The sequence below is a fragment of the Protomyctophum bolini genome, assembly GCF_963924005.1.
Source record: "Protomyctophum bolini genome assembly, chromosome: 2".
NCBI lineage: Eukaryota > Metazoa > Chordata > Actinopteri > Myctophiformes > Myctophidae > Protomyctophum > Protomyctophum bolini.
The window spans coordinates 16,461,581-16,474,329 of NC_137863.1; the positions used below are offsets into that span (position 1 = coordinate 16,461,581).

General features: G+C 40.7%; 1 protein-coding gene across 3 annotated transcripts in view; it reads right to left on the reverse strand.

Moving 5' to 3' along the window:
* Positions 1-11,735, reverse strand: part of ece1 (endothelin converting enzyme 1) — a 32,261-nt gene extending 20,526 nt beyond the window's left edge. The window contains exons 1-3 of one of the 3 annotated variants that reach the window (XM_080793167.1): positions 11,647-11,735; positions 11,058-11,142; positions 2,675-2,761 (exon numbers count right to left, since the gene is read on the reverse strand). In XM_080793167.1, the coding sequence (XP_080649293.1) occupies positions 2,675-2,761; positions 11,058-11,060 (90 nt within the window). In that variant the 5' untranslated portion in view covers positions 11,061-11,142; positions 11,647-11,735. Of the gene's footprint in view, positions 1-2,674; positions 3,341-11,057; positions 11,143-11,646 lie in introns of those variants that run through there. The other 2 variants (XM_080793168.1, XM_080793166.1) reach the window with 2 other exon arrangements.
* Positions 11,736-12,749: the final 1,014 nt, after the last annotated feature.

Here is a 12,749-nt window from a genome sequence, read left to right on the forward strand (position 1 = left end):
GACATGCTGCTGGAAAAGAGGGGGTGAAACTGGCTCGACCTCATCTTGTATTCCACACAGAGCAGATGGAAATCTATTAACCCCTACCTTTGTGTCGGAATTAGATTTACTTTGATTGCCTAAGCCGAGAGTTCAAAAGTCAAACTGAATGTGGGCAACTTAAATGGCAAAGCCACGGTGGGTTTCCTAATCCTGTGGAGCTCTCTATGTTGGGGGTGGCTTGGATTGAATATGTATTTCTTAACATAATTGAGAGTAACTCTCTGCCAAGGCTCCTGCGGTTCACACCCACACACTTGATCGCACACTGTGAAAACCACAGCAAAATGGGAAAGCAAAGGGGAGAAAAATCTATTGAATTCTGGACTTAATTGAACTTCAGTTCCTCGATGTTATTCCGGGGCAAATGATAATAGCGGACCTAAAGCCATTGTGTTCTGTACCTATAATAAAAAGCTAAAACTTTGTACATTATACAAAATACTTTGCCCATTATAGGCGGAAACCCCTTTTTGTAACCCTACCCTTCTGGACGGGAACCCCTTTTGGGGTTCTGTACAGTATTCAAAAATTACAAAAATGTGATATATAAAATGTTGAGGTTTTCCAGAAAACTTAGGTCAGGATTTAGAAGCCATTTAGAATCGGCCTCAGTCCAAAATGGGTTAATCCATCTGCACAATTTGATTTATAAATAAAAAGTGCAACAAACAACTCCAACTCTTCAAACCATGAATTATTTCAAGGAAAGAGTGTCGTAGTAAACAATTACTTGGTGTAACACACAGACTACGCACACACACACACAAGTTTGAGATCAGACAAACTTTGATTATGAAAACGAGGATGAATAATGTTGTCACTAATACATAATGTCATGGGCCAGATGGTTGCCATGACAAGACAAACAATCACACCACTAGCCCCAGCATGGCACACTAATACACTATGCTAACCGTGTCACTTTCCACTGGTGCTTTTCACAAGCAGCTCTGCTCAAATGACTTCTTGGGACACTCTGTTGAGAGTGGGGGAGGATCCTAGAGCGAGACAGGCTAGACACAACATTAGCTTTATTCTAATGGTCAAAATGCCTGCAAATGAACCAAAGGGATATTGAGCTTACCCATGGATGCTGACATAGAAAATGACAAAATACTCTTTTGTATTGTCTTGTGTGTTGTGGTCTGGTCTGGTTGACATTTTTAGTTTTGCGTTTACTGCTGTGTATAGGACTCCTGGAAAACGAGTTGCTGCATCTCAAGGGCTTATTCCTAATAATTTCAATATATGGACGAGTGCGTTACCAGCATGTCTAGATAACCATCACCTATACTGTAAAGACAAAAAGGCAGTCACCGCTAATGTCAGCCTAATAACTATGGAAGGAAATGGGTGTTGCAGCTATGACTTAGAATGTCAACGTCGGGATAAAAAAAGTCTAGACAAAAGTTTTGGCTGACTATTTTAGGTTAACTGATATTCAGTGATGACTAAGTGTGCTGCAGACATGTGCTGTATCAATGAAGAATTATGGCTGACGCATAACTGACTCATGATGAAATGTCATAAAACATAGTTGCTAACAACCGGTAAAATATCATAAAACACTAGTACGGCAAAAAGCACTACGAAAACATGCAAGCTCCTCCCAGCATGTCAAACATCATATCATAGATAGAGCTGTTCGAAGCATCCGTTTTGCAGGTTGGCTTCGGCGATGTAGAGCTCGTCATAACATGGGCCTCAAAAGTGATGATAATTTCAAGGCGAGTGAGCAATAGCATAATTATTCCATACACAATTTTGATACACCAAAGGAATTGGTTAACTGAACTAAATGTACTATTCAGATATTTGAGTCAAGAGTTTTGCAACAGAAAACTAAGTTTGGCTGCAATAATAAGCAACAGATGTGAGTGTCACATAGATAGACAACACAAAAGAGTCACTGTTAAACAATAGCACAATAGTGATTTTGTAATTATGACCTGGCAATAGCCTGGCTGACAGCTTATCATGGTTTGTGTAAAAAGAAAACCTCTAGCTATAATTGCAACAGTTTAACATTTTGCTTTATGGGTAGACCCTAGGCCTGTGGAACATATGCAAGAAAGAACACCTTAAAAAGACATGTGTCTCAGTTAGAAAATGTTTGTTTAGCCTAAATTCCTTTACAGTCGACTTTTAAAGATACCCGAGACTACCGATATGGCAGAAATACTACAGGATAGTATAAAAAAGAAATAAAGTATGACAAAGGCAGTCTGTGGCTCTGTGCATGTCTGAGCTGTTAACTTGACCATGTTTTGGTAGTATTCAGATGACCCAGGTGGTCTGTGATGTACTTGTGTTCGGGAAATTTCCAGCGGAAGTTATAAGACTACATCTATGAAAACATATGTCTGTGTGTTATAATAACACAAACACGTGTTTATATACATTATAACATCCCATAACGGCCACATAGTTACATACAGTAGCCATTAAGACAAAGTTGGCAGCCAGTCACAGTATACATCTTTAATGCAGAGTGTGAGTGAGTGAGAGTCAACAAATCGCACGTCCACTTGTTGAATTCAACAATATTGCAAGAAGCAGCACTGATTTTTACATGGAAGTCATGTGGCATGTTGTGTCAACTGTGTAGTCACTGTAGTGTGTAGACATTTACCTGCATGGGTGATGATGGGTAGATATCGTCACCTGTGGAGTCCACCAGGTCTTCCTCATCCAGGGTGGCTCTCTTGTACGTAGACATCTGAAAAGTCAAATGCAGAATAGAATCCCTCAGTGCTTCCATGCTCCGCCAAAACCCTCTCCTCTCCCACTGATGTGTGTGTGAGAGGGAGCCCAGTCCGTGTGTGCCTTTTTATGTGTGATGTCTATTCGTCAGGAGCCTGTAAGCCTGAAATCCATCAGGATTCCTTAGTTCCTCATGTGGAGTCGCCAAAACCAGTTCAGCTCGCTGGCCAGATCTAAAGTATATCCTCCTCACGCCTTTCAAATGCAAGACACTTGCACTTCAGTCTTGCCTGCCTCAACCACAAGAACACCATCCACAAAACCCCATTGCCACTATCAGATACCCCCGGGGCTAAGCTCACGGTTCGGTTAACCCACCCTGAATGTTGTATTTCAAATGGACTCTTCTTGACCCGTCCTTTTTAACCAGCCTCACAGTCACAGCTCTCCTCTGGCAAACTCTTTCCCTGAACTTCCCATTCGGCCCGGACTATCCAAACATGAAACAGGCAGACAGAAAGACGGAACTTGTGAAAAACAGGAAGGAGCACTGATTTCTCGACTTACGTGACTGAGATTGTGTGTGTATACGGGAGGACTGTGTGCTGCATTCCACAGGGTGGTTTCATTTAGATTCAGGGAGGCAACCTTCCCTGGTATAGGCCACTCCCACTGGAGGAGGAGTAAGTAGACTCCCCCAAACCCAGGACATGCTTGTTTTTGTTGCCCATGGTAACCGTTACCTGATAGTCATGACATGACAGTCGATTGTTCTTCACCCTGTTTAACCCATCACCCACAGGGTCATTGAAAAGCTGTCCATAGTCCATACACTGCACTTAGCAGCAGTTCTCTCCCACTACTCCCCATGTAGTAAACTAAATAGTGAACTCAATGGCCAAAAACAAAACAATTACAGTATTTTATTTCTGACACTTCAACGGGTTGCTGTTAGTGCCAGATCATGTCATATGTGTATGTGTGTGTTCGTCCACCGTCTGAACAGCTAATCTCCGGCGCCGGTGGACCGATAGGCGTGAAACTGCACGCACACTCCCTACCAGTTGTCAAACATTTTCACATTGCCCTATTATAGCACCACCAGCAGGCAGACTTTAGCAAAACACATTTTTGGCTATTACTTTTTCCAAACATCATGCAAATCAGTACACATCATCTCTATAGTCATGTGATCAAGACGGATCTGTCCGATTTGTCATATTCCATCCTGATTAGCCAAGATCCCAAAGTTTGCAGGAGTGGTTGAACAAAATGCCTCAAATTATGAACACTGCGTGCGATTGCCGTGAAACTTTGCACACACATTCCCACTATACGCCAAGTAAGAAATTCTACCCTACATGTTTCAAAATCAGCCTCATGGACTCAAGCACTATAACAGGCCGCTTTGCATTTTTACCTATAACTGGACCGATCAGCGTGATCACTCCCTAGAGATCACACACACTCCCTAGAGGTCAAGGAAAAACCTCTGCCATGCATTTCTCACATTGGCCTGTTATAACGCCACCAGGAGCCCAATTTTTGCAAAACAAAATCTCTGTAGTCATGTAATCAAGTCGGATCTGGCATTTAAAGTTTGCAGGAGTGCCTATAGTTTGTAATAAAATGCCTCAAATCATGAACGTTCGATTGGTGTGAACCTTTGCACACACATTCCCACTAGCCTAATGAAGAAATGCCACCCTTTTCAAATTGGCAAATTATAACATCACCAGCAGGCCGGTTTTTGCTAAACACTTTTTTTTAAATATTATTCCTACAGTTTGTCCAAACATCACGCAAATCAGTACACATTATCTCTACAGTCATGTGATCAAGACAGATCCATCATATATATTTCCAGTTCCATCCTGATTGGCCAAGATTGCCGTTTAAAGTGTTCATGTCTGTGAAATAACTTCATCAACATTAATCCCTCAACTTCTACAGATTCCACTCAACTCTATAATGACTGAATTCCGAACATTGCTGTCCCACAATAAGCTACCTGACCGGAGTTCTTTTTTATTTTACGGTAATTTATGATGAGTTATTTTGGACACAATTTGTGCAAGTAGAAATCTATGGATGCAAGTAAGAAGGTAAAATGCCCAAAGCTAGGTACAAATTGTTAAATTGTGGGGGGAAATGAAACTTATGTCAAGCGCTGTTAATATGCAGAATGCATAATAAATGTATACACACATAAAATTACAACAAACATCCAATAAGCATCTTCGGTCTTCTGTCTATTTAACGGAATCCACTACCACTACCCAAACAAACAATTATTCCGTTTTAAAGTCATTTTAAAGTCATAAATGACACAATGTGTGGCATATTACTGCCTCTCAATTGTTCTGGATGTATAATAGACCGGCTAGCAGCCAAAAGCAGAGACTCCTTTTTAGTCAGTGATAGCCGGCCCTAAGTAATATGAACAGTTACCACTAGTCCACCCCAAAAACAATATCAAGGGGGGGTGGGGTGCCACTGTTGGCTTTAGACTTAGCTTTAAAACAAAGAAAATCATTCAACAACCACACCCCTTTAAGTATTTGGAACACTAAGATTCAGGCCCGACCTGAAACCTGCCAATTCACATGAACACCATGAGATGAGGCAGATTGGACAAAGGCACTGGCAGAGGATAGAGTATAAAGTATGAGGACATTATGGGGAAAAGACGAGAGAGAGAGAGAGAGAGAGAGAGAGAGAGAGAGAGAGAACCATCTTCTATTTGGGACAGGAAATGTAGGACACTTTCCATTACATAAACACCTACAAGTGACCTACAGCTGTAAGCACAGGCTAACGGCTATAACAATAACAGACTGACATGGGCTATCTTTCAGACGGTAGTAATATCTGTGTCTTTTGTCACTTTTCCTCTCTCTCTCCCTCCCTTTCTGTCTTACTCATATAACAATAACACACACACACACACACACACACACACACACACACGCACGCACGCACGCACGCACGCACGCAGCATTTTATCATTATACTGTAACCTAGATTCTTTCAAATCAGTCCATGAAAAGATTGCAACTCCTCCTCTCAGACAAAGAAACTGTATGAAACCCGAAACCAAAACATTTCGGTAGGATACTGTATGCAGTGTATGGTATGGTTGACATAACATTGTCATTGTGTTTGTGATATAGCCCTTGTTTAGATCGCTGCAGCAAGTTCCCTCTTTTTTCTAATTAGGTTAGAAGAACTGAGGCTTGAACAGAAAATAAATTAAAGTGAAATTTGACTTCAACCTACAGAGTTCGTTACGTGATAAACTTCTGCCTTCGTTACGAAGTGAGTATGTGTTAATAATAACAGAATCGGATTATATCACGCGGTATGCATCTGATCACAGAACACAAAGTAATAAATAGCGTAATTTACTGGCACAGTGGCACACAGACATTCCTGAGCACGCACTCATGTTTAGGCACTTTCTTGGCAGTTGGCACCGATGTTTGTGCAGACACACACCGTGACACGTCACCTTGTCTTCGTGGTGCAAACGGGTGGCGGGTCATAAAGTGACAGCAGACGCTTCCTTTTTCCGGCAGGTGACACGCAATGACTAACATCAGCTGTATGTTGGGGTTTGGGTAATAATTTCAATAGGTTTATATGTTTTGTAGCTCGCACTGTGGGTCACAACTTTTGCCTTTGTAACCACGGAGGGAAGGATATATTATACATAATATATGAATTACAGTGCTTTAATTCGTGCATTAGTAATAGTTAATAGCCTTAGGGCCGATTCATACTCCTGTTTCGGCGCTGTAGTGCCGAAATGATTTCGGCTCGTCAGAAAATTTCAGTAGCACCGAAGAGCCGACTTTAGGACGGTACCCGCCCCCCCCGAACCTCAAATGACGTCAAATTGTAGGCTCTACAGCGCCGAACCGACTTTTATTCGGCTCTAAAATAGGAGTATGAATCGACCCTTAGTGGTAGTAGGGTTTGGTTTACTGTAGTTTGTTTAGTTTATCCTCCTTGGATCACCAGATGGGTTGCGTTTAGAGTGAGCTTGTAGCAGATAAGTTGTCAATCAAGTAAACTAGCTTCTACTGCGATTGTCTAATGCTATGTCCAGACGAGGATATATTCTGCGTTACCCGGGCAATATGCCCATAATATACATGATGAAGTATGCTCCTCTGCTCTACACCAGGCTGTGTTGGCTACCCAGGGCCCCAAACTTTGGAAGTCAAATTATAGCCAAGAAGAAAGGAATATGAATAATTTGACTGATACAACTTGATCACAGGACCCAAGAGATAATGTATAGTGCAAGGTTTGGGAGTTGTAACAAAAAGTGTGTTTTGAAGAAACTAAAACGTACAAATTGGCAGGACCCATATGGGGAGTTGCACCACTCAGTTCACACAGGTGTGATTTTTTTATATCACTCCTCCAGATTCTGTGGATTTTTGCAAACACGTTTTCGGAAAACAAAATGCCTCAAATCATCCAATTGCCATCCAAGGCGTAAGAAGAAATGGCACCCTTTTCACATTGGCCTATTGTAGCGCCAACAGGAGGCTACAACCTGACCTGCCCTGTTGGAGACCTGTGCCCCGAGGGGCACTTTTTCTAGTTCAATTTGAAAGGCTTGGGGCAGAGGTTCTTCCTACTCGGAGTGTACTGTATGTGCAAAGTTTCACGCCGATCGGTCCATGGTGCCGGAGATTAGCTCTTCACGAACTAAAATGCAGACGCACAACGTACCGGGTCAAAAAAATATCTCAGGCCTTTGGCCATCTGGCCAGGTGGAGATAAAAGGTACTTTCAGGCTCAACTTATATAATTTAGATAGCATTTGTATGTAAACATAGCACTCTATAGTGTATACTCATAGCTTTACTGTACAGATATTCTACTGTTGGAAAGATGCTAGGTTCTTACTTCTTGATGACAATTTGTTATGTATTTGATGTGTTGTTCTTGCTTACTGTTAAGTCGTTATGGATTAAATGCCTAAATTGTAAATTGTACGTTTCCATTTAATAGTGAAGACTAAGAGCCTGCTTTGTGACACACCTCCCACATCTCTCCCACAGTGTGTGTGAAGATGTGCTCTCACACAGTTGATGGCTGAAGGGTCAGTATTCCACAGTCCCCTAGCGAGGCTGTAAACCACAAGCATGCGTCAGTAATTCGTCACTGATCCTGCAAAGCAGACGATTATTTGTGGACTGGACACAGGGGCTTTCTCCAAGAATAACTGGAGTACGTTTGCGCAATGGATTGGCACCCAGTATGTACAGTATACTGTACAAGTGTACGTGAATGGAGACAGAAATAACGAAGATTGAGGAAGAAAGAGACTGAATCTCAAGGTCGTTCAGCAGTGATATCTTTCACAGGTTAGCCAAAGGAAGGCATAAGCTTGGTCAGTTGCCGTGAAACCACATTCACCACACCAATAGCACACTGGTTGCGTGGGTGCATTTGTGGCCATTTGTCGCTTAGGTTGCTTGGATTGATATTTAGATATTTCATATGCATTTGGTCAAACAAGCCCACTCCATATTAGTTTTTCTGGCTTTTGCACATACAATAGCAAACTGCTGCCAAGCTCAGGAATCAAGCATCAAAGCCTATGTGGTACGCGCCTTAATCACTTGGACAACTGTGTTACCATTCAATAGAAGGACAATGTCATTATAGCGACCATAGATCGCAGTTTACTATGAAAACCTGCATCTCCCGTCAGTCAGTCACGGCTCCATATGGTCAGGAGGTCAATACAGAATTAATTCCATAAGTTGATCTGACCTCATCAAACCCTGCAGTAGTGTACACTCAAGACAAGCTCCATATAAGTACTGTGTGCCGTCTTGTCCATCATAGTGATTGGATGGTACACGAGGTCCTGCTCAGGTGCTGGCACGATATATTGGGAGTTTCAATTATTGTTCGACTACTGTAGCTCGTCAATAAGTCTCCCCATATCAGTGCAACAACTGCTGCATATACAGAATCAAAATGCGACTTTTGGAATGATGAAATTTAATACCAAACCAAGATGTAGCACCAAATCCTTTTTGAACATAAACTGTTAAACTGCCAGGGTTTTTTTTTACACTTTACTAGTACATAAGATTTTTTTTCTGTCAGAGGCCATCAGACTGCCTAGGTTGACTGGTTGAGGGCCACAGATAAAGAGAGAGCTGTCTGAGACCACAGCTGCTGACCATTGCATTGTCGTCAACAGAGCCCTGGCAATGTCTTCTTCCATCCAGAGTCAAAAGATGTTTCCTGTAGAGAGAACTCCCTGATAACAAAGGGTAGAACAAAAGGGCAACTTTCTCAGGAAAACGATTGCCGTGTATTTTGTATATATTGCTTTTATGTGGCTTTACTGTGGTTTCATTAGCTAAATCTTCTGACTGGCACGTTCTCCAGGGTCCTGTTGAGACGTACTGTACAGGACAAGTCTTTTTTTCCTGTGAAACCTTCTAAAGCCCTAATGTGCTTACGAGTAATTGCTCGTTAAAACAATCAGCGCTGTCATTTTGTCCGAGTGAGAGAGCATGTCTTACTTTGCGTCACTTTTCGGTAATTCAATCAGTTCCACCTAGCCTGACACTCAGTCTGAATTTTCATTTAGTTTCACTTCATTATTGAATTGCCAGGAAAACTTTTTTTTAATGCTAGCAATTCAGGGCTGGAGCCAGGCTGAGTTCCACCTGCTTGTTTGATGTGTTGAGCTGAGGCACAGGTACCAGCATATGACCTTAATACTGCTGTTTATGGCCCACTGCCATTCGCAAGCTTACACCTGGATAATGATTAACCATAATTAAAACAATGTATGACAGTCTAAACATGTCCACTTCCATGTAATGTTATTATTAAACGGGCCAGATCATCACTCAAGCATGAAAGAAAAAAAGTGTCCGTCCAAACTTAAGTAGGATAATTTTAACAATTTCATGAACACAGTGCCACTGAGAAAATGTATTCCATAGTCTATTGAGGTGACGTGGCAATTAACAGATGTTTTTGTAACAAAATGTCTGCTTGTGATGTTTCATATTCCTGTCTAGACCTGTAGACCAACCGATTAATTAGTGTGTTGCAAGCCATGCTTAAGAAGAAATGAAGACCAAGACATGATTTAGGCTTAACGCTATTTCTACTACAAGGTTAGCATAAAAAGGTAAAGGTTTTCTTATTTCTCAATCACACACGCAAGTTGAATGCAGGCAATCGTATAAACTTTACTGTGTTATTGGAGTGTTCAAATTAAATTAGTTGTGGCACTATATATGCATATATCCAATAATAAGATGTATTATCCTTTTTTGATACTTTATGCTTCTACTCCACTGCATCTCAGAGGCAAATACCGGTATTGTACGCTTTAGGGTTACTTTGCAGATTTAAATTAATACAAAACATAGGCCTATAGCCTATTAACCACTCAAGTACTATTTTATACTTCCGATATTCTGAAATAGTGCAGATCTAAAAAGCACAAAAACACATCAATGCATTGTTGTGAGCTTGTAGATCTGCTATTTTCGAAATAACTTTGACAATTCCTAAATTAGATATTGAATATTCTCTCATTTCAAACCTTTGACACTAAGCAAACAAAATGAAAGAAGAAGGTTGACCCTGGCTTTATCCAATTTTGATTCTGGAAAGTTATGAAAATTCGTGCATATAAAATGTATAATTTGCATATTTAAATGTAGAATGTCAGAACACATGTAATAGGCCTACAAATCATTGTCTTCATGTATGTAATCAACTGGGAAAGTTTAATGGTGATAACCATTTTTCTCCATCCTATTCACATCATATAGGTGAAACTAACATGTGTGATAAATATGAAAACGCTACTCCTGTGGAGGGGTTATATGTCACCTAGTAATTAAACAGTGCGTGATGAGCACGTTGAATCATGCTGCAGTAGCATATGCTGTAGCCTGTAGTAGGGCTACTTAACAGAAAATGAATGAAACGTTATCCCAAGTAAGTAGAACATAATTCTCTCTCTAACTTCAGTCCCTGGGCATGAATGGCAATTAATGCGATTAATAGCTGACAATTCCCGACCGTTATTTGACGCTCAAGACTTTTCAGCTTTCTTGGCAGTGCAACTGAAAATGTTGTGGAAAGGGTCGAGAGTTTATACTGCCTATTTATTAGCCAATATGTATAAATCGGTATCAATGTATGTTATTAAGCCTAAAGAGCCGAGCAACAACTCCTACTGCTCGCAAAGGCAAAACAAACGTTGTTATGCTACAGAATGCTACAGAATAAACAGAAATTCTTACCATTTTAGATGATCCGCCACTGTTGTCGCTTTAATGCGTTCTCCTCGAGCAGCTGACGTGCGACGTGCGTATACTACCACCTTCTCTGTAAATATTGATTTCCCAGAAAGACCATTAAATGTGTTGACCAATGGCTGAGAATGCCTGGCCTGGGCCGACCAATGAAATACAAGACGTGGGCGGATCGGACTCAAAAAACCATAATAGTCCTTTTCTGAACCAAGATATCTTCTCAATCTGAACTCTCCCTCTCTTTCTGTGTGTGTGTGTGTGTGTGTGTGTGTGTGTGTGTGTGTGTGTGTGTGTGTGTGTGTGTGTGTGTGTGTGTGTATTATTTATTGTAGTTAACATATTTCAGTCTATTTGTCAAAGCTATAATCTCTCAAAACATGTATTATTATTTTTGATCGATCGGGTTACCAGGGTACATAGGCCTCCATTGGTCTGACAGCGACCTCTAACGGATACAACAGTTAATAACACAAATTAAATAAATCCGTTGCAGTTGTCTACTAGCAATCTTGTGAATGTGAGTATGTAACTAATTTATGGTTTCATACTGCAGATGAATTTAGAAAGCATATTATACCATCATGGTTCCTCTGAATGAGGCAGCAGTCTGACTCTGACAGCGACTCGCGGCGGGTTAAAATCCTGCTAGCCCCACACCTAGCTGCATGTCATTCTCATGGTCACTCCTCAACCTCTTCCTTGTTAAGTTGTTTCCTGTCATATGATCTCCACGCTGTGCTATCAAATGCAGACACCCCCCTCCCCCTCCCTCTGAATCCAAAGGGTAACAGGAGAAGTCAAGTATTATTGCTGCCTGCCAGATATCTAACTGATGACTAATACATTAATTGTCTCATTAGTGGTAAATGATAAATTGGCTTTTATCATACATTTGTAGAGGCCTGCCCTATAGACTCACGATTTTAAGAAAGTTTATCATTAGCCTACTTTTGAGATGTTCAATCATAAGTCATCATTTTGAGAAAGTTATTACTTTCAGAAACGAATTCAATAGTCATTTTTGCGAAATTGTCTTATTACTTTTAACAGAGTTTTGAGATTATTTCGAAATACTTTCAGTATTTTATTTATTTAGATAAAGTCCAGAACGAATAATTATTGAAGTTTCTCGTCCTTTTGAGGATTTTCAGATAGAGGTACTTTAGATAGATTTAAGGCTATACCATCTCAGACTCAAATTTGAGGTCACTATTTCGATGTAAGGATTCTCACTATTAACAATAGGGAAGTGGTTCTCCACCTTTTTACACCAAGTTCAGTCAGCATTAAGTCGATGATTGGTTCGACGTATGTCGCCGAAAAAACATATTTTCATAATTTCTTTAATATAGGGCTCCTACATACTTATGTTGTTTTTCATGATTTTCAACGATAAAAAAATTAGAAAAATCATGAAAAAACCTGAAGCCATAGCCTACTATTATGATATTATCACTCCATTCAACCACCTCATTTACTTTACTAATAGATAGATATACCAGTTGTAACCAAAACACAACCTTTATTCATTGCAGCCAGCAACACCTTCCTGGATCTCAGCCAACTCCCCCACCACCACCACCACCACCCTCCCACACTTTAGTGGGAACTGAAACTGACTGACTTGACTAACATTCCGTTCACCACAGCAAACCCTCCTCCTCCTCTTCTTCCTCCTCT